Raw genomic sequence first — 26,563 nt, 5'->3', positions numbered from 1 at the left:
TTACAGTGAAGGAGGAGACATGTTGTGTCAAGCAGTTAAACTTCTAAAATTAAATACATTTGCATAGAGTATTTACCTCTTAAAATATGTCTGTATCTTTAAGTTTTTGTTTACACGTTAAGAGTCTAAATTACTGTAAAGTTAAACAGTGGAGCAGTTAATTGCTTTGAACATTAATTAGATTATTTTATTAGTGAATTTGCATGTATTTATTTTACCATCTCGAAATCGGAAAATATTACAGAAAATATTATAGATTTTACATATTAGATTAATGTTACTATTGATATTGTGATATTTATCGTGATTAATACCCAGCATTGATAGTGTGTCTATTGCATTTTTTTTTTTTTGAATTGAAAGTAGGTTACTATATGCTTTTTACAATTTTTATCCATTTGGCACTTTTCTGTGGTACAACATTGTCAGGTTTTTGTTAATCTCTTAATGTTTTTTGTGTTTTCAGTTTTTGTCTGTTTTTACTATTATATGTAGTTTCCCATCAAATTTATTGTTTTCAGTTATTAGCCATTGGTTTTTGAAGCAAATACTGATATCAATATTTGGGAGTCCATTTTTAAACATAAACAAACATTTTTTATAATAACCCTTTAATTTGTTTTTAAAGAACTGCTACCAAGATATGTACTGAGTGAGATATTTTACATTTGAAAAATAAACTTGCTCTCCGGTGGAGAAACTATAACGGTGACAGTTTCTTCAGTTACATATCTTTGTACTGCAATATCAGCCAACAGAAACACTGATACTGATGTACTTGTAATAAGCTGATATCAGCCGATAATGTTGATATATCGGTCAGGTGCTGCAAACATTATTCATTATTAGTCGTCTGTCTTAGTTTTCTACACACTTACTATAACTGTAGGCTTCATCTGCCTAATTGATGCAATCAGTTAGAGCACCTGGTATTTACCAGCTGTTGTTTTCTGGCACGTCTACCTGCTCCTGATGATGGAAAACGTGAGACTGGAACAATCTGTAGTAACTTTACTCATATATGTGTTAAATATCAGTTAATCTCCTGCTGGTTTATTATAACTTGTTTCAGCAAACATCAAACCTGCTGTCAAGTTTCAATTCTCATGATGAAACGACAATAACAGAGACCTAAATAAATAAATAAATAAAATCTAAATGAACAAATTAATATTGTAGACAAAGTTTTTAACTGAAGACTTTATTGGTTTTGATCTGACATATGGTGAAGTAGATAAACCCAATCTCTGTTTAGAGAATAGCTGACTAAAAGGTATAATACACACACACATATACTCTCTCTCACACACACACACACTTTGTACTATCTTTCTTTGTGCATTAAAGCTCATCTTTGGTTTTGTTGGCTTTTTTTGCATCTTCAGCTTTTGCGGCCTCGATGTACTTCCTCCTCTCTTCATCCTCCTGAAAGCACAAAGGATTATTTTAACAAAGAAAAGTTTATTTTTAACAGAACAGACAAAGGCAGCTCACAAAGCACACGTGAAACACACAAACTCAATGCACTGCAGCGATGTTGGTGTTTGAGTGAGATGATTTATTACCTTAACTCTGTCTTTTTTGGCTTTCTTCATCTCTTTATCGATAAACTTAACCAGACTCTTCAGCTTCCGCTTACCAGTGTAAACAACCATCTGAGGAGCAACACAGATGTCACACACTTCATTATTATCTCCCCAATACATCCATTTACCCCCACAGAGCAGGTTTAACACATGTAATGTCATTTTCCAGCTTGTCATTAGCATTTCTAAGTATGTTTTTGGTGAGTTGAAAAGATCCAAAACTAGCTAAAGTTGGAAAAAATATGAAAAAAATCATACACATCGCACGTAAACATTAACTCTAAAATGTTTCACACATCATACCCTCTCTGCATGTAGAGCAGGAAAGAAGCAGAGCGATGGGTAGGGTTCCTGCATTGACAAGTTGAAGTCGTTGGCTGACGGGTCCATGCGAGCGATGACCACATCCTCTTGCTCCTTGTAGGCCTCGGCTAGCTCCTCCCACAACGGGAACAGAGCTTGGGACTTTTTACTGTAGGGCAGATCTGAAATACACATTAGATATAGATTGGTAACGCTTTAGATTACGACCCGCAATGTATAACCTAATTATTCGCAATTTACTGTGTAATTTCTTTTACTTACGGTGTACCAGCACAGTACGTACTGATACATACATATTGGTACAAGGGAACAATGTGAAGTTAAGGGGGAATTGGAACTTGAAAAGAATTATTAAGGCAGGTATTTTTAACTAACAGGTAATATTATGGGGTATATATATAAAAATATACCTATACCTATTTGTACTATATACTTTATTATACTATATACTACTTCACTGTATACCTTAACCTCACATATTGTTCCCTTGCACCTACATGTATGTATTGGTACATATTCTCCTGCTACACTGTAAATTAGCAATAATTATGCTGTATGTTGTGTCTTGTAATCTAAAGCGTTCCCTATAGATTTTTAAGTATAAGTAGTGAGAACAATTAGTAATGTAGAAAATCAAGAGTGGAAAGTTAAGAGAGTTAAGAGAGAGAGATTTGTTGATTTGAAGGTCAAGTGATATCTAGAGCCAATTTGGTTGAAAAATGAAAACTTGTTAGATATCCAAGTTGCATTTAAATCTGCATTAATTGATTCTTTAGCAACTTGAGGCCAGCAGAACAGGCTGAAAACACATCACTGACTTATTATCACTTTATAAAATTATATGGTGAATGTAAAAAATGACAATCAGTTGCTTATTTAGCAACATTAGCATTCGTTTGCTCTCAAGAGATATGTTTGGTTCTTTTGCTCCACTGTGTTCACTGGCTTATCTGTAGTTTGTTTGCTGCTGGAAAGTTAGCGTACTGTGGGTTTGTGAGAGCTGCTTTATAAAATGCTGTTGCAGTGCAACAGCGTTGAGAGCAGTGAGAGTGAACCAAAACAGTAAAGTTGCACTTGGAAAACCAAAACAATGAGCTTATAGACGCTAAAATGCACCATGGAGCTGGTGGAGACTGCAGAGTCAGATGATAATTCTCTCTGGGTTCATCACTAAAATGGTCTGAGTACACTGCAGAACTGAATTGCCCTTTCAGGATAAATAAAGTTACACATTTTATCCACGGTTAATATGAAAATATTGATTAAAACAGCTTTAAAGAGTAACTGCACCCAGTTTAATATTCCTGCTACAAACTGCTGCACATCAAGTAATTCAAATGCTGTTGAAACTGCTACACATCACTTTGACATCTATGCTTAAAAACTATCCATTTTTATAAAACTTGTCATTTCACCTGTAAATTATCAAATCTCTTCTGACTGAGAAGAGTGTAACGCTCATGAAAGGTGTGTTTACGTACAGAACAAGACAAAAACAGTCTTGTCGGGGTTAAAGGCAACTTTCTCCAGCGTCATTCCCACCAGCTCCTTCACCGGCTGTTTGTCCCATCCTTCAGGTATCGGCTCACTCTGCATCTTTGGCTGTTAAATTCACATTCACACAAACACGATAAACACATCAGAGCAACCAGTCACCTCAGTTTCTGTCATGTATCACACACCAGATAGTTGTAAGGTACCTTGGCCTTGCCGTCGAGGTACGACTGGCAGAATTTCTTTATGGTCGCTCCATCCAGAGTGTCAGAGGGCAGGTGGTAGGTCACATGGTCTGTCAGGTTGACCAATCGGATGAGAGGAGCCTCAAAATCTTGTACCCGGAAGTACTCCATCAACCTGCCGTTACGAGGCTCATCAACGTTCACCAACACGAACAAAATCTGAATACACACACACACACACACACACACACACACACACGCAGAGGTGAAGATCATACTAATATGTATTGTAATGCTGCTTGTGTGTGTGTGTGTGTGTGTGTGTGTGTGTGTGTGTGTGTGTGTGTGTGTGTGATCTCTACCTTCAGCCTGAATGATTCTGCAGTGCTTTTAAAGGCAGAGTAGATCTCTTGAAAGTCTGAGCTTTTGTTGACAAACAGGATGGCGTGGCTTAATACAGGTGATGTTAAGATCTGAGTGGCTGTCTGCGAGAGAGAGAAATAATATAAATACATCTATATCAACAATATATAGCAAACTATTATACTTTGTAGTACAAGTAGTTTGGATGCATTTGGTGGATACAGTACAGACAAAAAAAAAAGGATAAATGGAGAAACATATTGCAGATGCTTCCACACAGGACATGAGGGGTCACTGAAGGGAATATCTTCTGGAAGAATAAAGTTCACTCTGTTCACTCTAAAGGAGCACTGAAGCTTACTAAGAGACTTTATGTTTAGGTTTTCTCCTTTAATTTGTCACAAGGCGCAGCTGTGGGTCAGGAGGCAGCTGTGGGTCGTCCACTAATCGGAAGATCCCCTCCAGTCCGCATGTTGAAGTGTCTTTGGGCCAGATACTGAACCGTAAAGTGGCTGTACCATCGGTGTGTGAACGTGTGTGGGAATGGGTGAATGGTGGCATGCGGTGTAAAGCACTTTGAGTGGTCAGTCGACTGGAAAGGCGCTATAAGTGCAGTCCATTTACCCCTCTGTGTGTTGAAATGTGCTTTCAGCAAGTGCAAACTGTTTAAATCTCAGCTGTGTTGTTACATACTGTTTTGTCCTGGAAAATTACAATTTTTTTCTGAAATGTTGCCACAGTTGTTTTTTCATACAGTATAAAAAAAAATACATAGCACCAACATTTTCACTCCAATTTCTGTCATGTTGGACATTCAAGACACAGGACAGCATTTCTAGAAGAAGCCTATAACAGTGAAGAAACCAATATGATATGATATGAATCAAAATATATTATACAATATCATATAAAGTGAAAGTAATGCTCCACCCCAGGTTACAGTTTTTCAAGTCAAATGTAAAACAATATCAGGTGCCAAAATAAACATTGATACAGGTTTTTCTTGCTGTAATCATTCCTCCTGTTCATATTGTCTATTAGAAGATACCTTCGTAATGTGCTTACAATGTAATGAAGGCAAAAAATGTATCTAAAAGTTTACCTGAAGATAAAATGAGTCTTCAGCCGTCTGAGTTAGTGAGATCAAGTGGATATCTTCCACATTTACAGTCTTTATAGTAAAAAAAACAGACAGTGTTTTCCTGTTCAGCTGCAGTGGAAGGATTGTAACAAAAAGGGGGAATTTGGCACTAAAAAAGGCTGAAAGATATCTACTTGATTTGATTAATTCAGGCAGCTGAAGCTTCCTGAGCTTCAGATAAACTTTTAAATATATTTTTGCACAGAAGAAGGTTTGTGGATTTTGTTCCCCATCACTTACATTGTAAGTGCATTATGAAGGGATCCTCTAATGTTCAGTATGAACAGGAGGGATGATTACAGCAAGAAAAACATGTGTCAGTGTTCATTTGGGCTCCTGACTAGTGTTTAACATTTAACAGCCACCTTTCAAGCTTACAGTATGTTTTTGATGCCAGCTTTAGGGTGGAGTATCACTTCAAATACGGAGCCATTTTTCCAAGTATTATGTTAAGTAGGTGAATCTCCTACTTTTCATATTCATGCAAAGTAAATATTTGTAAATAAGACACTGAACTGTTCCAAGCCGCCATCGCTGTGGAGCAAACCAGTTATATGTGTGTGAAAATGTACCGTGCAGGCAACACTACCTGTCCAGAGTACTCAGTGACTGGATCCATCTGGTAGACAGTGATAAAGATGATCAGCTCTTCTTTAGACGTCTGAGACATCATTTTGTAAGCCTGGATGAGCTCAGACTGCAGCAGACACACGCACACACACACACACACACACACACACACATATATATATATATATATATATATATATATATATATATATATATGTATGTAAACACACACACACCAACACAAAGGGGAGAGTGTGATGATCCACTGAAATTTAATACTTTCATGCATTCCAGCAGTTTGTTGTGATGTCTCTCTTACAACCAAAATACCCACAAAAGTATCTTCTTATTGATATTGTTTGTGTATCAGAAACACAAACACATATGCAGTGAACAACGTGTGTGTGGATGTTTGTTTGTGCTACACCTGCACATATGCAGATGTAGTTTAAAGTGGGGTTGTTTACTTCCATAGACTGTTTCTTAAGATATATCTTATATCTGTATACACAGTCTATGTTTATTTCTATCACAGGTTCTATTTAGCTTATTAAAATTACAGATGTGATGTATGAAATCATCTAAACACAGTTACATATTTCTGATTGTTTTGCCATATTTGAGGAATGGAGGAACACATGAGAAAAAGCATGTGGGCAAATGTTCCTCCTGATGAATGGAAATGAGCTTTTAGCTATGTATATATACAACAAATGTATTGTGTATTGTCCCTGTTAAATAAACAATAAAATGAAAATAAAAATAAATAAAGATGTAGAACACCTGTCAGTGTTTAAGTTATTTCCTAAATTTCTTGCTTTGTATTGAAAGTTATTTCCAAAAGTAAATCTTTAACATAAGTATCTTTAACAAAACAGACTGTATATGATAATAAACTTTATTTACTGTATAAATTTATGTTTATATTCATTTTACTTTATTTAGCACCTTTTAAAACAGTGTTGCAAAGTGCTTTACTAAGGAAAAACTACTCAGCGCCACAACTAAATGAAATCCAGCAATTAAAGGTATAGAAGAATAAAATAGAGTGAAATACACAAATATGACGTTAGATTTTAAAAAGTAAAACAAACTACATAAAACATTGTAGACCTGGAAACAGAAAACTTTGAGCTAAGATTAATAAAAGGCTTTTTAATAAAATTATATACGCAAACCATATATATATATATACATGTAACGAATGAATTTAAAGGTCATTAAATGGGTTGTGTTGCTGTTTATCCTCGTGTGTGTGTGTGTGTGTGTGTGTGTGTGTGTGTGTGTTGTATGTACCTTTTTGAGCAGCATTACAACATCATGTGCGAGATCATATTTGCTGATGACCTCATCGTTTTGTGTCACAACAAATTTAACATCAGGAAGGTCGATTGCTGCGTCATAAAACACCTGGACGTACTCAGAGTTCAGATCCTACACAAACAAACAAACAATCAAACACACACAAACATACATACACATACACACATTGTAATTCAGAGACTCAGTTGCAGCATTGATGAGGAGATAGAAAAATCAAACAGCTTGTTGCTGGTTTTCACCTTAAAGATCCCAACCACTTGCAGCTCATCTGAGTCCTCTGATTGGCTAAGATCAGCGATGAGGTCAGTGGCAGACCCCGCCCTCCTCTTCAGCCAGGTCACAATAGAAGCCGAGCTCCGAGGAACTTAATCATAATCCAGAAAAACAATCATCATTTTACCTTCAGTGTTTTACCCAAAGAAAGTAAAATTCAACAGCTCAGTTCAATTAAAGAAATAGTTTTGAGATTTTGGGAAATAATGCTTTGCTTTCTTGCCAAGACTTAGAAAAGAAGATCGACTCCACTCTCTCCAATGTTGAAAAAACACCTGCTAACACCTCCTAAATCTCACTAATTAACACGTTTTATGTTTGTGAAGTTGTGGTTTTACAGGGAGTTACGTAATGTCACTATTTCCTGACGCACCTGGAGTCTCTTCTGGTTGCCTGGCAACCTCATGTGACGACAAGACTCCAGGATTAAGCAAACAAAATTGTGTTAATTGGTGAGCTTCAGAGGTGTTAGTTGGCATATGTTTTTTAACTCTGAAGAAAGCCAGACATGCCTCCAGTCTTTATGCTAAACTAAGCTAATCTTCTTAATTAATGCACAGACATGAAAATTCTGCTGATCTTCTCATCTAACTCTCAGTAAAGTGAACAAGTGTATTTCCTAAAATGTCAAAACTATTGCTTTAAAGTTTGAAATTCAGGCTGAATGGTCCTTTTGTTAAGACTCCAACACTAATGAAATTCAGCCTGAAACTTAAAGAGGGATGTTTTATTAGATCATAAATTACATAAACCCACTGCTGATATTAACATATAAATGCATTTGACTTATTAAAACCATTTGTACGTACTGGGGCAGAGCACAGGGTTGTTTTTATCTCCAGAGATGTACAGTCTGATGGCTGGGAGGCCTGCTGCATTGAGTTCTTTAACCAGGTCCTTCTCCTTTGCCATATCAACCACTGCAAATTTGACCTTTGACCCCTGAAGCTCTGCTGCAGCTCCATTGAATGCTTCTGACACACGATGCCCGTCTCCAGATAGAGGAGCATCTACACACATGGAAGCAAACACACAAGTGAGTATAAAATATGATGATGATGACTATAGAGGTCGTTTAAAGATACTTACTATACTCTTAAACTATATACACATCATTTTTAAATTAAATAAACATGTAGGTAAAAATCTGAGGGATCTGTACTTCTGAAGGATGGTATCCATAGCAGACTGGGTTCACATATTTTAACACATAACATATTTTATACAGTTTTTAACACTCCTGCAGGAGGCAGTTTGACTGTCTCCTGCTGTCTCCTGCTGTCTCCTGCTTCATGTCCAGACAGCCCAAAAAGGCTCAACACCGGTGACTTTTGGTCTCCGATTGCATTCTTCCCTGCACCGCTGCCATCTCATCCAGGTATAGACTCACCAGGACCCTTATGCCCAGATGCTCTCGGTGCCCACAATTCCAATTATTAGTCAGAGATAACAGCATCGGATAAGATTACAAAGACAGAATAATCTCAGAAATCCAAATAATATTCCTCGCTAAATTTAATTACAGCCAGTTCCATGCATAACTAACATGGCCTTACTTAATGCAGGATCACTCACCACAAAGTGCTCCACAATCAATGATTTGATCTCTGATAAGCAATCAGACTTCCTATTTCTTGTAGAGACGTGGCTCAGCTGTGGTGCTGCTGCTGTTCGTGTTTAAACCTGTCCACCTTTTCACCTGCCTCAGCAAAATGTCCACAATGTTGCTGCTAAACTCTTGTCCAGGTTCTCCAAAAGGTCTCATGTGACACCGAAACTGATTGCTCTTCACTGGCTGCCTATCAAATTCAGAATCCAATTCAAAGTTCTTGTGATCATCTATAGAGCTCTGCGTGGTCAGGCACCTGCCTACGTTAGAGATCTACTGCAGCCCTGTGTGTAACCAGCAGATCTCTGAGGTCTTCTGATCAGGGTTTGCTGGTTGTTCCCAGAATGAGGATTAAAACTAAAGGAGACTGCACTGTTGAGGTTGTGGCTCCTAAACTTTGAAACTCTATCCCATTGGATTTAAGATCTGTAGACACCTTTAAAAATCATGTTGCATGTATATGTTTTTGCTTTGTCTCCTCTGTGAAGCACTTGAAAGGTGCTATATTAATACAATTACTTACTTACTTACCCAACTACAGTTTCTTTAAATCAATCAGGCAGAATAAAAGAGGGGGTGGACTTGCCACTATTTTCTCAAACAAATTCAGTTGTGCTAGGGTGAGTTTTGGTGATTTCTCCACATTTGAATGGCTCTGTTATGCTGTGGGGGGCATTTTGCAGGCATAGTTTGGTTCCACTTGTCCCATTAGAGGGAAAGATCACTGCAAATCAATACAAAGTTGTTCTGAGTCATCACCTTTATCTAATGATGAAACATTTCTACCCTGCTGGGAGCGATCTCTTCCAGGATGACAATGCCCCAATTCACAGGGCACGAGGAGTCACTGAATGGTTTGATGAGTATGAAAATGATGTGACTCATATACTATGGCCTCCGCAGTCACCAGATCTCAAACCAGATGAACACCTATGAGAGATTTTGGGCTGACGTGTTAGACAGCGCTCTCCACCACCACCATCAGAACACCAAATGAGGGAATATCTTTTGGAAGAATAGTGTTCATCCCTCCAGAAGAGTTCAGAGACTTGTACAATCAATGCCAAGATGTATTGAAGCTGTGCTAGTGGCACATGATGCTATGCGTGGTTATAAGACTAGACAGGCGTTATATAAATGCAGGTTTTCTTTCAGAGTTTTCAGAACTTGTGTCACTCATTATTGGTCATTATCACTAAATATGATAGAATAATTGTAAATGGTGATATCCATGTAAACAATTTGTCTGATCCTAAAGCCACAAAATTCCTCATTATCTTGGACAGCCCTTGTTTTTAATGCCATACTGTAAAGCACTTGAGCTGCATTTTATGTATGAAAGGTGCAATACAAATAAAATATATTATTATTACTATCAAGATCAAACTGTGTGAGTCTTTGTGTGTAACTTACAGAAGTGCACCAGTAGCTGCTTGTATTTTTTCAGCGCCCTGTTGAAATTCCCCTTCTTCAGCTGCAAAACTCCATCCTCCTCTGGGAATGATTTGTCTCCCTGTCGGTCGGACTGTGTGTCAGCGGCGACTAACACACAGAGACAGAAGGCCGTCACCCCCAGCAGCAACAGTCTCCTCATGTCGCTTCACCCACAGACCGACAAACTGGACACTGGAACAAGCTTGACGGGAAGGTATGGAGGGAGTGGTGAAATGAAGGACTGATAAGTGTGTGTATGTGTGTATCAGTGCTGAGCTGGTAGTTGTGAATGCTTTTGTTATCTGCCGACTAGACCCACCAGTCTGTAGCTGATTAACTTTCCTATCTGAGCCCTGCTGTATCTCTGCTATTGGCTGCTGGTCATATCAAGTATATATCACTAATATATCTTTGCCCTTTGCCTAACATTGTCAGCCTCAGCAAGGTCAAAATGGAAACACAAAACCATGCACACTCTCACAATCTCGCACACATACATCTTACATCAGATTCACCCACTTGCACAGGTTTTTAGAAAAATACATTAAGCACAGAGCTTTTATATAAGTATCCAAGGCCAGTTTTATTTCCCTATCAACATGATAGAATGATAAATAATAAAACAACATTTTGATTTAAAAAAAGAAAGTATAACAACAGCAGGTACAGAAGGCGCATTAGTCAGTCATTGCATTGCAGTGCATACTGTAGACCCAGCAGTACAAGCGCTGCCGTATCCTTCAACCATAACCTTCACCCTGCTTTTTCTATACTTACAGTAGCATTCACAGCAAGTCTGTATCACAGTCTATATCTTATGTCATGAAAGGAGTAGTTTTACATTCTGGAAAATGGGTTTTAATTGCTTTCTTGCAGACAGTTAGTTGATTGATACCACTCTCATGTCTGTCCATTAAAGGACCAGTGTGTAGAATTTAGTGGCATCTAGTTGGCAGAAATAGATAAGAATATTCATAAGTATGTTTTAATTAGTGTATAATCACCTGAAAATAAGAATTGTTGTGTTTTTGTTGCCTTAGAATGAGCCCTCTATATCTACATAGGGAGCAAGTCCCCTGAAAAAAACAGTGCATATGAAATATAACCAGTTTCATTGACTGAAGTTGTGCATTATGTATGCGACATGCTGAAGTATTCACCATTAAAGACAAGTTAAAGAGATTGAGAGATTGAGATTGTGAATGAAAATAAAATAGACCTATTTTACTCTAACATGTGCAATCATCACTAATGTAAACACATCTTTTACAGCTTCAGAAAACATTAAAATTTAGTTATTTTCTTGTGTCAGTCAGTTTGAGTGGCAGCAGGTTCCTGCGTTTTCATTTTTGCTGTTGGGGCAAAATATCTGTTTAGATTTGGACAGATATTGCAGACATTTTGCATGTCACAGCAGGAAAAGCGCAGGCAACTCAGCCATTATTAATCAAATTAATGATGGCTGAATTGCGTTTAACGGCTTCAGTTTCAGGTTCCTGGTATTGTGAATGCTGACTCACTATCATGGCTTACTGGGACACTTGAATACAACTGAACCATCATTAATGTGATTAGTAACACCTGTGCCTGCTACTTTTCCTACAATGACAAGTCAAAATAATTGCTGTGAAAAAAGCTCAGTGAACCTGAAAGACCCGGCACACCCACACAGGTGTTCTCAGTTACTCTGGATGATTAGACGTCTGCGAGGTTGAAGGTGAGCAGAGCTACACTGGAATTGCATGAAACCACCAAACACAGTGTACTAATAAGAATGATAAAGTGTGATTTGTCCATGCCCACACAGTCCTGAGAAGAGGTCTGATCAGAATAATTAAAATGACCCGTGTGGGTTCACCATGAATGTAATTATGCAGAAAAATAAATTAAAGCTTGTCAAATCAATATGTTTTTCCGTAAACTCTGTCTGCTTTAACAAAGAAAAACATGTCTGGCATTCATAATTGGACAAGTTGCCTCCTTAATCAATAATCAATAGAAAAACAGGAATAACAAAGATCATAATCATAAATTACCTGCCTGTCACTTTAGTCTGTCTGTGCTCTATTAAACCTGCTGTAAACAGGTGTTAAAGTGGTGCCTTCTGCATAAATATTCTCTCCCTCATCTTCCTCCTTGTATGTGCTTTTGCCTGTTTTTCTTCCGTGTATTAGAAATGCTTGTGTCCCTGTTTTTTCTAGACCAAAAGGAGAATAGCTTGACATTCTCAAACATGTTTAATCTCAGCTCAAGGAGCCACCAGAGAGAGAGAATATGATTAGAAATGCACCCGAAATTTAGGGATCTTTTTTTTTTTTATCATCAAATACTCACCCACTGTAGGTTTGAAAGCTGGCTGTTATCTTTCATAGAGAACAGCAGCACACAGATTGAGTTCATGTCAGAAAAAAGCAGATGTTTGCATGATTTCTATGACAAGTTTTTACAGCAAGTATCAAAAGGTCCACAGAAACTTCTCAAACCAGTCCTGCAGTGTAATCCACTACTTCAATGTCCACCTGTAAGATCAATATATTATAGAAAATTTTTTATAAATATTGCTAAATACACTATGTTTCCTTTTCCACTCATGTAAAGCAGTGTATTTAGCCATTTTGTTGCAAAACTATGTAAATTATAAGATTTTAGGCAGTCACTTTAGGGGGCTTAATCCTGACAGTGTCATCTTGTGTGTTTGTGCAGATGCTTTCCGCACTGCGGGCAGGAGTGATGTGCGTCTTGTAGCCCACGAGCCATGAGCGGAATAAGACAGAAACCACAAATCAACCTGAAACACACACACACACACACAGAATAAGTAGATGAAGCCGTGTTAAAGCTGTTCGAGCACTCTGACTTTAGATATTCATGTATTGCGTATTTGCGTGTCTCACCCTATCGATGTGAGAAGTATGCACGTGCACCAGGCGGCCCTCCCAGGCTGGTATGTGACTTTGGTGGTGACGTTGTTTTGGCAGTGTGGACAGCGTACCTCAGCAGGGACGTCTCTCAGATGTGACAGTGAGGTACTTGTTGTGGACTGTGGCTGGGACGCTACAACTGGCGGTGTGACACCAACTGGCATTCAGAGAGGGAGAGGAGAGAGGAGGATCAGGGGCAAAAGAAGGACAAGAAAGAGGGACACAAATGAAAGGTTGTTTATATGCATAGATATATACATGTAGTCATCTATGTGTTTGTATGTTATTAACAGGAGGAACTGAGATGTCATAATGTTAATACTGTGTGTCGTTGGATGGGTTATGATTCCAGGTGACGTCACAGCAGTTGGCACAGTGGGAGGCGTCAGGATAGGAAATCGATCTGGCAGGACGGTAACTACAAAAAAATAGCACTTATTTACTCACTTATACCTGATGAGCTGAGACAAGAAAATGGGAAAGAGGGACCAGTGAGATGATGTTATCTTACCTGCCTCTCCATAGGTGGGAGGAGGTGTCGAGGGGGAGGAGAAGGAGGCGTCGTAGGAGGGGGGAGGGGGGGTGTTGAATTCTTCTATGCCAAAAGCAGAAGGGTAGAGACCGGCCTCCTCATACGTCGGGGGGTCCATCAGCAGATCATCCAGTCAAACAGGATGCTGGTGACGAAAAGGGAGACAGACAGTGTAGATTAGTCATGCAAACACAGAGGGCAGGAAATCAAAACATGTCTAAAGCTGTCCCTTTTTTTGTCCCTTTGCAAGTGTTTCATTCATAACAATTTTCTTATTTGTTCTTTTAAGATATAAGCTTTTTTCACAGTAGACATTTTTGACTAGGATGCTTCAGTAGAACAGAGCCATTGTTAATGTTATTAGTAATACCTGTGCTTTTCCTGCTATGACGAGTCAAAATGTCTGCTGTGAAAAAGGCTTATTGCTAATTTTTCTAAGGAGGAGTGTTTTTTGAGCCCTTTGTCTGTTAGTAAGCAGAATATCTAAAAAAAATAATATTCTACTGACATTTAAGGAAAATCAAGCTGGTGAGGAAAATGCAGAGTGGTTTGGTTAGTCGGCAAGCTGCCTCGGATAAAGATCTCTGTGCAGTCAGGCATAATGGCTGCTACAGGTGGCTAGCTTGCGCATTTACTTCCGTCCAAACTTAGAAACAAACTTTTGAAACGATTCGTGTAAAAATAATTTTTATTTGGAAAGATATAGGAGGCTCAGCAGCTTGCCCCGATGTCCATTGTTGAGCGCAATTAACGTCTTTTTGTGAATCGCCAGAATCTCTATAACGGAGCTGGAGAAAGCAAAATTAGCATGACGCATAGAGCCACAATGGCCACATTTATTGGAAATACATCATCTTCCTTTAAGAGGGGGCTGAAGATCCAGCTGCAGATCCAAGCATTTTTAAAAAATGTTTTATTAAAGCCTCTCTGTGTAACCCAGTCTCCTACCGGTGAATATCTCACTGCAAGATGGATATGATTGATATTTTGCTGGAGAAAAAAAAATTACGTTTCAAATATTTCACTCATATGTTCAGTATCAACATTTTTGCAACTTACCAAATATGTTAATTAAAGGGGATGTATGATGCACATTTCCAGGTCTATATTTTTATTATGGGGCTCTACTGGAGTATCTTTGCAAGATTTACAGTTGAAAAACTCCTTATTTATTTTATACTGGCCCTTTACGCAGCCCCTCAGTTCAGCCTCAGTCTGAAACAGGCTGTTTTAGCTCTTGTCTCTTTAAGCCCCCCTCCAGGTGAGCCCACTCTGTTCTGATTGGTTAGCTTCCAGAAACGCCCCCTGGCTACGTAAACAAACAACAGTAGTAGGATTTCACTTCTTTTTCTCATTCTTTACTCGAAATGGAAATTTTTCAAATGCATCTGAACATGTTCAAGCCTGAATACAACCTGAAATTTGCAAGTGGACGACACGAATAACCCATAAAACAACGGGCAGCTGTTTGTGCACACAAGTGAACAAGGTGGTGTCATCACAAAGAGGAAGTAGAGGTAACATTGCAAACAAAGTGTTTAGAGTAGGATTAAGCCCTGGCTTCTGATTTCCAGGGAACAGGGAACAGGCTAAATATAGACATCTAACATCATAACAGTGTAATAATAAAGAAAATCACAAAAAGCCCAATATGTCGCCTTTAACAACAGTTTCCTATTACGTTGACAGAAAACATAATTCAGCCAGCAAAATGTATTTGCTGTTGCAATTTAGTCATATGAACATAATTTCTCAGAGACAGGGTTGCTCTGTGTACAATTGCTTCTGGCTATAGTATCAAAAAAGTCAGTGTCATACCCCGTCCAATGGATCCAACACTGTGAACGAATGGACTGAAAGATATATAGACCGACTGTACCATCTTTATATCATATTTTCTTTTACACATAAAAACTTCAAACTACAATTTCAAAGATGCTGCAATCACATAAAAACTCTGCACATTAACATTGGAAGATATGACAAAAAACACCATATACTGCAATGTTTTTCCCCGTAACTACTTCTGCACTTACTTCAATAAACATCCAGCACACATCACAATGTGTATTTTATTGATGTAAATCCAGATTCAGTTGCAGAAGAGGAAGAGCTTTCTTCTCATTCCTCATCTACAGCAATAATATTATTCAGTATGTGGTGTTAAGGAAATGTCACTGCTGTCTCAATTTAGCCCCAACTGACATCACTTGCTCCTTTACACCAGCCCAGTGTGTGATGACACTGGAGGAAGACCGAGAAATAAAAAAATCAGTCAATAATTTCTAAGTGTTGTAAGTAATGTGAACATATCAGACCTCTCAGTCTCCCAGATATGATTTTGGTGTGAGAGTTACTCATATCATTTCTTCCCTCGACTGCTTTAGATTAAAGGATATAATGTATGCTTGTTAGGTCATTATGTATTCATCAGTCTGAACTGATGAATAAGCAGCAGAGGTTTAAAGTGAGTGCCAAAACACATTGCAGCATTTTAGTAAGTTCAAAGACAGAGTAGAGGTTCTCTCCTTTACTGCAGTATAACATTTAAACACTGATGCTGCATTATTAACCGCTGTCAAAGTTAAACAATTCATTGAAAGATATCAGCAATTTCATCTCCTTGTCTCGACTTATTTACTGTATTAAAACTGTCAAATCCAGAGCACTTTACATACATTAACACAAATAAAGTAGATCAGGAGAGAACCTCTTTTTACACCCACTACCAGCTTAACAGAAATCAGATGCTCCGTTTTAACACTTACTGTAAGCTCTAATTAACATAGTGTCATCACAGTGTGTGACACTAAATGAACATAATCCTCAATCATGCGACTCCACTTCCCAAGATGTGCTTCTGTGCCAATATGACACCTAAAACCAACTGTGTCAGCCATTACAATACACCTGCTGAATGCAGCCAAGTCATTCTAGCTCACATGGGACTTCTTCTCTTATGTAAACAAGATTCATGCAGCACCGGTATATGATCCACACAGGCACAGACCTGCCTCCCCCCAAATACACAAACTCCAAATACCGTACGCGAGTAGCAAAGAGTAGTATGTCTCCTGTCACTAATTAAACAGAAGGATGCGTGGGATATCAGAGCAGTGGTCTTACCTTGGACAAATGAGGAAGCTCGGCTGGCAGGAGGAAACACGTACCATGATTGTGACAGTTGTGACATCACAGCCTGTTGAACCTGTTCTCCTCTGGAATTAGAAACATTTTATTTCCCACAGACGGCAAACCAGCCCTCTTTACCTGTTTCCACTGCACAAACGCACTCACTTTACTGGCTTACCTCAGATGAGTTTACGCTGAACTCCTGTTTCCTGAATGCCAACTCATTCTCTGGTTGCACTTTATTTGCAGTACAGTAATAATATAATAACATGTGCGATATCTGCTGAATTTTACATATTTCTTGATACATATGTATATACATTATTCTATTTACCAAGAAATAAAATTCAGCTTGTGAATTTAACAGTATGTCATGGATGACTGTTGGGTAAACAATTGTTTGTATGAAAAGCTAAACAATTAATTAACTAAATGCTTTATAAACGTACAGCACACTGGCACACTGGTTCAAAAAAAGTAGTTACATCTAGTTGTATGGTTGTTTCTTATCATATTCTTCATGATTTGTCACATTTAAGACTTCTATTTAATAAATGTTCATTTTCCTTTCCATTTTATTTGAAATATTTGTGTTTAACTTATCTTATCTTTGCTTTTACCCAGAAACTTTACTATATTTCAACGTCACCTACAGTATTGTCTTTTTATTCACTGTTAATCATGTTATGTTTTTAATGTTCCTACATCTGTTAGAAAGTCAGCTAAACTTCCCCTTTTCCCTTTGTTTTCTTGTTGTTTCCTCTTTCTAGTGTTTCATGTTTGCCCCTATTCTGTCTCTCTCTGTGTTTGTGTGTGGGTGTATGGTGGGTGCGGCCTCCTGGTTTACCTTTCCCACCATTCAACCTGAGCACCTGCAGCTGATCTGCTAATCACCTCTACAGCCTATAGCAGTATAAAGCCCCGGTTCATCTCTCCAGACTCTGCCAGATCATTCAGTCACCAATGCGTTTCACCAAGCCAGCTTCCAGTATACCTGCCACATCAGCCTCATCCTTGTCTGCTCTGCCTTGCCTTAAGCTCCTCTGCCTGCTTCAGTCCTTCACCCTGCACCACTGCCTGTTCCGCTCCGCCATTCCCAGCCCCCTTTGCCATATCCAAACCCAAAGAACACTCAGCTAAGCCATCAGATCTGTCTACAATTCAAGCTACAATAAACTGCCCTTTAGCCATTCCTGTGTCGCCTGGTTTGTGTTTCCATTCGGGTCCTAAATTGAACTGTTGCAACAGAACAATCTGGCCAGCATGGACCCAGCAGACACAGCCCCAAAAACAACAATATTACAAGCAGCCTCCCGTCAAGGAGTATTACTGGGACAACATGAACAACTTCCTCAAGGGACGCTCTGACACCAACCAAATAAATGAACTTTCTTGTCAAGTTTCCCAGCTTACGTCTCAGTTCACTCGAAATAGAGAACTTTTGGCTGTAAAACTCGCTCTTGAAGAATGGAGACACTGGCTGGAGGGGGCAGAAAAAACTTTCGTGGTTTGGACTGACCATAAAAACATAGCCTACATTCAATCGGCAACATGACTGAACTCCCACCAAGCTTGTTGGGCTCTGTTCCCCAGTCGATTCAACTTCATTCTTACTTATCGTCCTGGTTCTCCAGCCACTCAGCTTATTGATAACCATCCAGCTTTCACTGTGTGCCGGCTTCTGGATATGCGCCATCATGGCAGGGGACTACAATATCTGGTTGACTGGGAAGGATATGGTTCTGAGGAACGGTTCTGGATTCCCAGATCTTTCATTCTGGACTCTCAGTTGATTAGGTGGTTTCATCAGTCCCATCCTGACAAGCCTGGTGGGTCGCCTGGAGGCTCCCAATAGAGGGATGATACTGTTAGGAAGTCAGTTATACTTCCCTTCTTCCCTGTATTTTCCCAGTTCACCTTCCTAGTGTTTCATGTTCGTTCTCAGTCTGTCTCTCTGTGTCTGTATATTACTTTTTATGTTTTTTCTGCCACTTGTCTACTTATCTAACTATGTATTTATGCTGATAATCAACTGAATTACCTGTTTTTCACTTAACTATTCATTAAATAATCTGGGCAGTTTGGGCACTGAGGTCTTTATTTATCAGTTGTTTCCTCTGAATCTGTCAACATGTCTATGTTTGGTCAGGCCACCACTTCAATCCTTTGACTGTCTTGACGACGTCACTTAGGAATGAGAAACACGACTGCTTCTATCTGTCCATCTGCTTCCTTCTGTCTTTCAGCAGATTAGCTCCATTGTTTTTCCACCTGCCGAAACTCTGGTCATGTTGAATTTCATGGCATATTTAGACGCTCTTCATAAACACATTGACTCATAAAGGTATGACATAACTTTCGGTGTTTTTCTTCACACTGAAAAAAGTGAGAGACAGTCGAAGATGGCAAATTAAATTTATTAACTGATTTGTTACTTCATGAGACATACAGAAAAGAGAAATTAAATATTTATCAGTCATATGTGAACAAAATGTTTTAAACAAGATTTTCACATCAAATCTTAAGACAAACCTAAACAGACTTTAAAGCTTATTCAAAACAGTCACAAATACACAACACCTTCATGTTTATAACTCAAATCAGTTTTATTATGAAAAATTGGAAGATGCTAGATTGATCCTGATAGGCCGGAGACCTAAATGACATCACAGCTCATCTTTAGATGTTGTGTTGGTCGGTACCTCTGAAGACTCATCCGCCTCCTGAAAGAGAGGAACGGATAACGAGGGAGCGATGAGTGGAGCAGATTTATATTTAAGAGAGGATGTACAGTATAAATAAAGTAAAAATACAAACCTCGCTCTCATCATCATCATCATCATCATCATCTCCAGCATCCTCAGCGTCGTCATCGTCCTCATCTTCATCATCTTCGTCATCTTCGTCATCTTCGTCACTTTCCTCCTTGGGCAACACTCCTCCATCGTCCAGGAACTTTGACATGGTCTCCAGATCCCTTTTTCCAGTGTAGTCGACCACCTGCAGGACAACAGAGGAGGAAGGGAATAAAAGAGGACGAACGGGAGAAATAATCAAAAGATCTTTACAAAAATCTTGTCTGTCTGCAGAGCTTGTGTTGCTGGATGTGTGTGTGTGTGTGTGTGTGTGTGTGTGTATACCTCTTTGCCACCAGCTGGGAAGTATTTGAGCGTGGGGAATCCTTGAATGTCAATAGACTCCACCTCATTGGCTGTGGCGTCCATCTTGGCTATGATGATGTCATCATGGTCGTCATACTTTTCACCCAGCTGTTCCCAGATGGGAGTCAGCTCCTTACAGTGTCCACACCATGGAGCATCTACACACACACACACACACACAAACAGAGCACTGTTAGAAGATGAAAGGGGGTCACTGCTCTATATAACTATGGAGTCTCTGAGGCCCAAACTGTAAAACACTTTGACTTATTTCAACTTAAAAAGAAAGTTTATCTGTTGCTTTAAAACTTTGACGAGGGTAGATCATCCTACATGCATGAAGTCACTTCATTAAAAATAAATAGCGTGTACTAATCTTCATCATGGTTAACACTGACTATGAGCAGTACCAGTATTCAAGTCGGAAACTGGCATTCCCCGCGTCATGTAAACGCAGCATAAGGTTGCGATGGCTGTGTCCAAAATCCTTCATTCACTTATCTGTTTCCCCCACAGAATAAACACTAGTTTACTCTATAATGAGCAATAAATTGAGATTTCTGACACTTATGAATCATCACAATTTTGTGGCATCACTGACAGGTGCAATGTTGCAGAATGTTAATTTATACATCTGTTTTGTTTTGTTTTGTGTATTTTAACACTGTGAGTATTCATGCTGTCAGTGTTGCTGTTATATTCTGTGTGTTTATGTTTTAATGAGCTGCCAGATGAGCCGAAGACAGTTTTCTAACTTAGTGGACAATTAAATTATATAATATGTCATTTTGAAAACTCAGAGTTGCTAAATCCTTTTTTCCATTGTGGGATTCTTTTGAGGGCACTATATACAGTATATATACAAAATTGTGGACTTGGTAGCAAATAGGGAGCGATCTTAGACACATAGTTTAAACGAGATCCCCTCCAGACAGGCTTTAAGACATGAAAATGCTCTGCTTTGAGTAATAATTTGTGTCTGTTTAACTACTTTGTTAAAAATTCTTAAAATAACATTTCCTCCTTCCTCCTTATGGAAAAATACAGAATATGCAAATATCTTTTATTTAAATTTCAACTGCTGGACACAACATGTCTCAGTGTATATGAACCAATGGCTTCAAGTTTCCGCAGGACTACGATTAGCTCCCAAACTAGTTGGGATGTCTCAAGTTATGCTCACATGTTCACACCTTAACCTCAATTTAAGTTGAGCAAAAAGAAACTTTCCCTCTTCAGCGGATGAATGTGAAAACAGCTTTCTAGTGTCAAATTCTGCACATACATCATTCTGCACAGTGAAGCTCAAACATCCAAGTGAAGGAACAAATATAGCAAAACATGTTTGAGTGAAGGTGGACTTTGAGAAACTTAATTTTGATTGGTTAGTGAACACTTAACCAGTTCACTTCACTTTAAATTTGATTGAGTTTAATGATAAAACATCAGTTGATTTCACTGAATTGCAGTTTTTTACAGTGCGGACTGACTGACTTACAAAACTCCACAAAGACGTTCTTGGTCTGGTCCAGAGCAACAGACTCAAAATTCTCTCCCACCAGTACTTTGACGGGGCCTTTATTCCAGTCCTCCGGGATCTTCTGAGTCCGATAGTAGGGCTGCATCATAAAACAAGTTGAGTTATTGGGTTTAATGCTGCTGTGCGGCTGAATATGAAAAATGTGTTTGAGTGTGAGTGCGTGTGCGTGTGTGTGTTACCTTGGCAGTGCCGTCAACGACCTCCTGACACAGCTGTCGCAGTGAATTAGTTGAGAGATCCCCGGCGGCGATGGTGAATTTCTTCCCTGTCTCCATGTTGATGATGCGTACAGTGGGGGCTTCATCCGCGGACACGCCGAAGTACGTCAACACATGAGCCAGATCTTCTGTCACGTCGATCGTAATGAACAGCATCTACATAATAGATGAACACACACACAGAAGACATAAAAACCAAGAAAGGTTAAATCAAGTTTTATGTCGTTTGTCTATCTCTGACTTTCTTGCAAAGACACACTCTCCTACACACACACACACACACACACACACACACACACATTGCACTGTTACCTTGCCCTTGAACTCCTTGGCAACAGTCCTGAATTCCTCCACCAGGGCTGTCTGCCGCTCCACGGTGGAGTTGATGAACATCAGGTTGTGCAGGGTGATTTTGGAGGTGAAGATCTTATCTGCCGTCTGAACACACAAACACACACACATATAACATAATCTCTATATGATATTACATTTCTAATCGTGTGTGTGTGTGTATTTAACTTACCTTCTGACTGAATGGGATGATGAGCGCCAGACTGTTCTGCTTGATGAAGGCAGTCAGATTGCTTTTGTCCAACTCCCCCTCTTCTGACAACGCGAAGTCTGCTCTGCCGTCATCAAACTATCAAACACACACAAGTTTTTTTCACTATTCTCTGGCAGACCTTGACCTCAACCCCCTATTGTTTGAATCAATTAATCAACAGAAAATTAACTGACTGATTGTGATAATCTTTCAAGCGTTGAAGTCATTCATCAAACAGAAATGTCACATTTTTTGCTTCACAAATGTGAAGATTTGCCGCTTGTTTTGTTTTATATAATTGGAAATTGAATATATATTTTGGTGTTGAACTGTTGGATTGACAAATCAATTTGCTTTGCTTTCTGACATTTTATAAACTAAACAGTTAATTGATTATTTGAAAAAAACAACTGACAGATTATTTAATTATTAAAATAATCATTAGTTCAGGTCCTAATCTTCTACTTAATTCCCCGCTGCATATAGCAGTTATGTTATAGTCATAACTTAAACTAGACTAGTCCTAATTTTTAGACTGATCACAAAAGTTAGAAAAACTCATGTCATCACCTGACATTTCCATCCTTGTGATGACCTTTGGTCCTCAAACATGAAACATACTCTCTGAGAAGATTTGGACACTAGATGGCAGCAGAGTTATCACCATTAAGGCCTCTTGTCTCATTGCACAGCCTTTCTATAAAACACTGGCCTCTCAGCCTCTCTGTCAGTATCATTTAATGTTCATACCTTTTTAAAGAGCACCACTGCGTCGTCTTTCACTTCATACTTTTGGAAAACCTCAGGAGTTGCTGTCATGGCAAACTCCACGTCAGTCATATCCATCACAACCTCTTTGAACACCTTAGCAGCCTCACTTTCAAGACTCTATAGGAGAGAATAAGAGTATGATACTGCTCATTAAATACATATGTATAGAGGATTTAATCGTGATGCTGGATAGATTCAACAGAAAAACGTACATCAAAGAATCCTACAACAGAGATATTATGGGCATCGATGAACTGAGCTGCAGAGTCCGCAGTGTCGAGGACTGAAGCACCGGGTCCTGTACGACGCTTCAACCACTGGATTATTCCCTCTACTGACCTCTTACCTGGGCAACGCACACAAACACAAACAAAACAAGAGTTATTTCAGGTGCTTTGATGCACCAAGATGTAAGATAAAAGGAAAACAAATGTAACAGTGTCTCTCAAACCAAGCAGGTTATAAAAAATATGCAAAAATATGTTGATTCAGACAAATACCATGGGCCGAGTGATGACACATCAAACACAAAACATGTACTGTAGATTACACACACACACACACACACACTAAGCTCAGATATGGCTGTTAATGTTATGATCAGGTGCATTTAAAGGACAGTTTGTACATTGTTTCTTTGGTCCAGCACTTGTTTTAAAGTTGTTTGGATGTGCACGTCTACCAGACACTTTTTAAAGGTTTTTTGTTTTCTTTCCAAGAGTTAAATGAGAAGATTCCTGTCTCTCCTCATGTCTGTGTATTTAGTATAAAAGTACGGCCAGGAGACAGTCAGCTTAGCTTGGCATGAAGACTGGAAGCAGTGGGAAACAGCTAGCCTGGCTCTGTCCCACATTTAAAAAATATGCCTATCAGAGTTACATTTTACTGATTAAAGTAATAGAAATACTCTTATTCACTTTCTTGCCAAGAGTTCAATGAGAAGATAAATACTGCTCTTTAAAAATGAGTGCTGTAAATCTTCTCATCTAGCTCTTGGAATGAAAACAAATAGGGATATTTCCTGAAATGTAAAACTGTTTTTTGTTAACTGGATGTTAAAAGAAAAGTGCAAAGGTAAAAAAAAAACAACACAAAACTGGTCAAAGATAGAAAAACTGTTGATTCAATTAAATAGCTTAAGGCATGGTTAAAGACGGTGGAAAGGTTAAACAGTGAACAGGTAAAGTAAACACACAGTCTGGGCTCAAACATGACTGTTCAGGTTAACAGTCAGGCTTAATGATGACGTAGGCATACATGTGGAGCTTGGACACGTTAACCAGTGCAGTCTACAGTTAAAAATTTGGGTGTTTGTCTGTTTGTGTGTGTTTACCGGTGAAATCTACCGGCTGCTCGCGGTCTCCGTTGATGAACAGTTTCAGAGTAGGGAAGCTTCCGATGTCAAACTCCTCAGCCAGCTCCTTCTCCTCTGTGGCGTCCACTTTGGCCAAACCTATCGCTGGTTCCTCCTTCTTCAGCTTCTCTGCAGCCTCGGCATAAAGAGGCTCCAGCTGCTTGCAGTGGCCACACCATGGAGCATCTACACACACACACACACACACAGTTTATCTCTTTATACAGCAAAGGACTCATTTAAAAAGTACTTTCATGCTCTGGCAGTGCATGTAGAAGAGAGACTGAATATCAAAGGGGGGTTTATAACCTCCACAGGTTTTTTGTCACTATTAGCAGCTCAGCTCACAGATATACATGGAAATAAGCTGCTGATAGCAACGGTGGCAGTTGGGCTCGGCCGTTATGCCCTCTTGCTCTTTTCCTCGTTTCATGTCATGACCTCTCTTCTGCTACTGCTGAGCTCATCTGTGGGAGAGTTGAACCAAGAGAACATCTGGACAGGAGCGGCCATGTGCAGGCACACTTGTATGATAACGCCTCAGTGCTCACGTGGGAAAGAAGAACAGAAAGCACTTAGACGCGACTTTTCATACTTAGAGAAAAGGTTAGGTAGCTATTCCCAAAGTGGGCCTTTTGTTTAGAATTTGTGTTCTTGTAAACTCGCTCATTTTTCATCTTGGTTTTTGTCTGCATGTCACATCTACACGTCTTCTTTGAGAAAGTACACATATGTGACACCTATCAGCACATTTTGGCTCAACATATGTCGTCATCTGATGATATTTGTGCTAAAAAACAACACAAATGTAACATAAACAAGACTAACAGATATGATGATATTCTTTTCGGCCACAAGAAGAGTTCAATAAGATTGATTTGTTTTACAGAACTGCATGATTCAGAGGTACTTACAGAACTCCACCAATAAATACTGGTTCTCGCTGAGAGCTCTGGCAAAGTTGTAGATGTGGAGAACCATCACATCTTTCTCCTCCTCTATCTCGGTCGTTTTCTCTTTCTTTGGCGCCTCTTCGGTTTCATCGTCGTCGTCGTCCTCCTCCACCGACTCTCCTGGTGTCTCTTCCTTTGATGTGTCTTCTTGTGATTCTGTCTGCGGGTCATCATCTGTGTCGTCGGCCTGGATGCAGGAGGCCCACAGCAGCAGGCCCAGCAGAGCTATGGATACAAGCGTGCGCGTCCTCATGTCAGCGTGTCTGTGCTGCTCTGGTACCTCCGCTCAGGTATGGACACCAATGATACATGTGTATCTGAGACAGTTTGTACCTTTATGTGTCTAAGATGGAGAGTGTGTGTGTCGAAATCCTACTGGCCTTCCCGCTCATCCAATCAGACGTTACGCCTGTTGGGACTTTTTCCCAGTCTAAACCAATGAAAAGGTGCCCTGTAGATTCAGAATCGGACAAACTGGCTGATTGACTGTTAAGGCTTCAGGACTCTTTACATGTACACCATCATCATCTTTTTTCTCTCTCCTCCCTTTTTTTTAATTAATTTTTTTTTATTAATTTCTTCATCTTTTCATATATCTTCCAATGAGACTCCATCACCTACTAGATGGCAACATGTACTGCATATGCTCCTTTAATTTTTTTCCTCCTCTCTCTCTGGGCCTTATCAGACACCTCATTTACCTAAAAAAAGTAACAGCAGTGTATTAACATGTGGACTCTCTCTTCTCCATTCTTGTCTTTTATCTCGCAATTTCTGTTTACTTAAACTACAGCAAACACTTTCACTGCTCCCGCCTCTTCTCTACTCTTTTTTTCCCACCTTGCCGTTTAACAAAAACAGCAGCTAATTGGCCTGTTTGGCTCAGCGGTCGCACCATTAAAATTCAACTTGAGGGCCGTTTTGAGATGATTATGTAACTGTCAGATTTAGTCAGCAGAATCAGCATGTAGATGGTGGCGCAGGAGGGAGCAGTCATATGTTTTTAAATGTGGTTTAAAGGGTCAGTTCACCCAAATTACAACACATTATTCTATCACTCTGCCCTAGTTTTGTTTAGCCATATAGATAGTTTTGGTTTCCTGTGGCCAGGTGTTGCGATATCCACCTCTGATTC

The 26,563-nt window shown here is 39.2% G+C and overlaps 3 protein-coding genes and 1 long non-coding RNA gene across 4 annotated transcripts; 1 reads left to right on the top strand and 3 right to left on the bottom strand.

Moving 5' to 3' along the window:
- Nucleotides 1-1,198: 1,198 nt before the first annotated feature.
- On the bottom strand, nucleotides 1,199-10,549 carry zgc:136472 (uncharacterized protein LOC678514 homolog). Its single transcript, XM_044347399.1, has 11 exons — nucleotides 10,282-10,549; nucleotides 8,069-8,269; nucleotides 7,226-7,350; nucleotides 6,960-7,097; nucleotides 5,683-5,790; nucleotides 3,952-4,074; nucleotides 3,611-3,808; nucleotides 3,392-3,512; nucleotides 1,890-2,071; nucleotides 1,566-1,655; nucleotides 1,199-1,425 (listed from the first exon to the last, which is right to left on the bottom strand). Exons 1-11 carry the CDS (start codon nucleotides 10,460-10,462, stop codon nucleotides 1,342-1,344), a joined length of 1,551 nt encoding a protein of 516 aa, XP_044203334.1. The 5' UTR covers nucleotides 10,463-10,549; the 3' UTR covers nucleotides 1,199-1,341.
- A 1,818-nt stretch (nucleotides 10,550-12,367) lies between these two features.
- si:dkeyp-75b4.8 (lipopolysaccharide-induced tumor necrosis factor-alpha factor homolog) lies at nucleotides 12,368-13,888 on the bottom strand. The gene is made up of 4 exons (XM_044347400.1): nucleotides 13,735-13,888; nucleotides 13,546-13,641; nucleotides 13,197-13,380; nucleotides 12,368-13,090 (listed from the first exon to the last, which is right to left on the bottom strand). Exons 1-4 carry the CDS (start codon nucleotides 13,871-13,873, stop codon nucleotides 12,985-12,987), a joined length of 525 nt encoding a protein of 174 aa, XP_044203335.1. The 5' UTR covers nucleotides 13,874-13,888; the 3' UTR covers nucleotides 12,368-12,984.
- Nucleotides 13,368-18,077, top strand: LOC122979711. Its single transcript, XR_006402902.1, has 3 exons — nucleotides 13,368-13,456; nucleotides 13,576-13,637; nucleotides 17,658-18,077. It is a non-coding gene; the product is annotated as an uncharacterized LOC122979711 (long non-coding RNA).
- A 1,209-nt stretch (nucleotides 18,078-19,286) lies between these two features.
- pdia2 (protein disulfide isomerase family A, member 2) lies at nucleotides 19,287-25,752 on the bottom strand. Its single transcript, XM_044347398.1, has 11 exons — nucleotides 25,390-25,752; nucleotides 24,455-24,661; nucleotides 23,334-23,467; nucleotides 23,101-23,238; nucleotides 22,330-22,446; nucleotides 22,119-22,244; nucleotides 21,768-21,962; nucleotides 21,547-21,667; nucleotides 20,028-20,206; nucleotides 19,705-19,887; nucleotides 19,287-19,610 (listed from the first exon to the last, which is right to left on the bottom strand). Exons 1-11 carry the CDS (start codon nucleotides 25,679-25,681, stop codon nucleotides 19,554-19,556), a joined length of 1,749 nt encoding a protein of 582 aa, XP_044203333.1. The 5' UTR covers nucleotides 25,682-25,752; the 3' UTR covers nucleotides 19,287-19,553.
- Between the last annotated feature and the right edge of the window lie 811 nt (nucleotides 25,753-26,563).

The sequence above is a fragment of the Thunnus albacares genome, chromosome 3 (assembly GCF_914725855.1).
Source record: "Thunnus albacares chromosome 3, fThuAlb1.1, whole genome shotgun sequence".
Classification (NCBI taxonomy): Eukaryota; Metazoa; Chordata; class Actinopteri; order Scombriformes; family Scombridae; genus Thunnus; species Thunnus albacares.
This window is presented reverse-complemented; position numbering and strand designations above follow the sequence as displayed.

Coding starts and splice junctions, on each gene's coding strand:
- zgc:136472 (XM_044347399.1), bottom strand. CDS start 10,462: ATGAGGAGACTGTTGCTGCTGGGGGTGACGGCCTTCTGTCTCTGTGTG. Junction 3,809..3,951: donor CAGAATCATTCAGGCTGAAG/GTAGAGATCACA, acceptor GTGTGTATTCAG/ATTTTGTTCGTGTTGGTGAA. Junction 1,426..1,565: donor CCAAAAAAGACAGAGTTAAG/GTAATAAATCAT, acceptor TTGTGCTTTCAG/GAGGATGAAGAGAGGAGGAA.
- si:dkeyp-75b4.8 (XM_044347400.1), bottom strand. CDS start 13,873: ATGGACCCCCCGACGTATGAGGAGGCCGGTCTCTACCCTTCTGCTTTT. Junction 13,642..13,734: donor TCCCACCTATGGAGAGGCAG/GTAAGATAACAT, acceptor ATTTTTTTGTAG/TTACCGTCCTGCCAGATCGA. Junction 13,381..13,545: donor AACCCATCCAACGACACACA/GTATTAACATTA, acceptor TCTGAATGCCAG/TTGGTGTCACACCGCCAGTT.
- pdia2 (XM_044347398.1), bottom strand. CDS start 25,681: ATGAGGACGCGCACGCTTGTATCCATAGCTCTGCTGGGCCTGCTGCTG. Junction 21,668..21,767: donor TCGTTGACGGCACTGCCAAG/GTAACACACACA, acceptor TTTATGATGCAG/CCCTACTATCGGACTCAGAA. Junction 19,888..20,027: donor TCCCAGCTGGTGGCAAAGAG/GTATACACACAC, acceptor GTTGTCCTGCAG/GTGGTCGACTACACTGGAAA.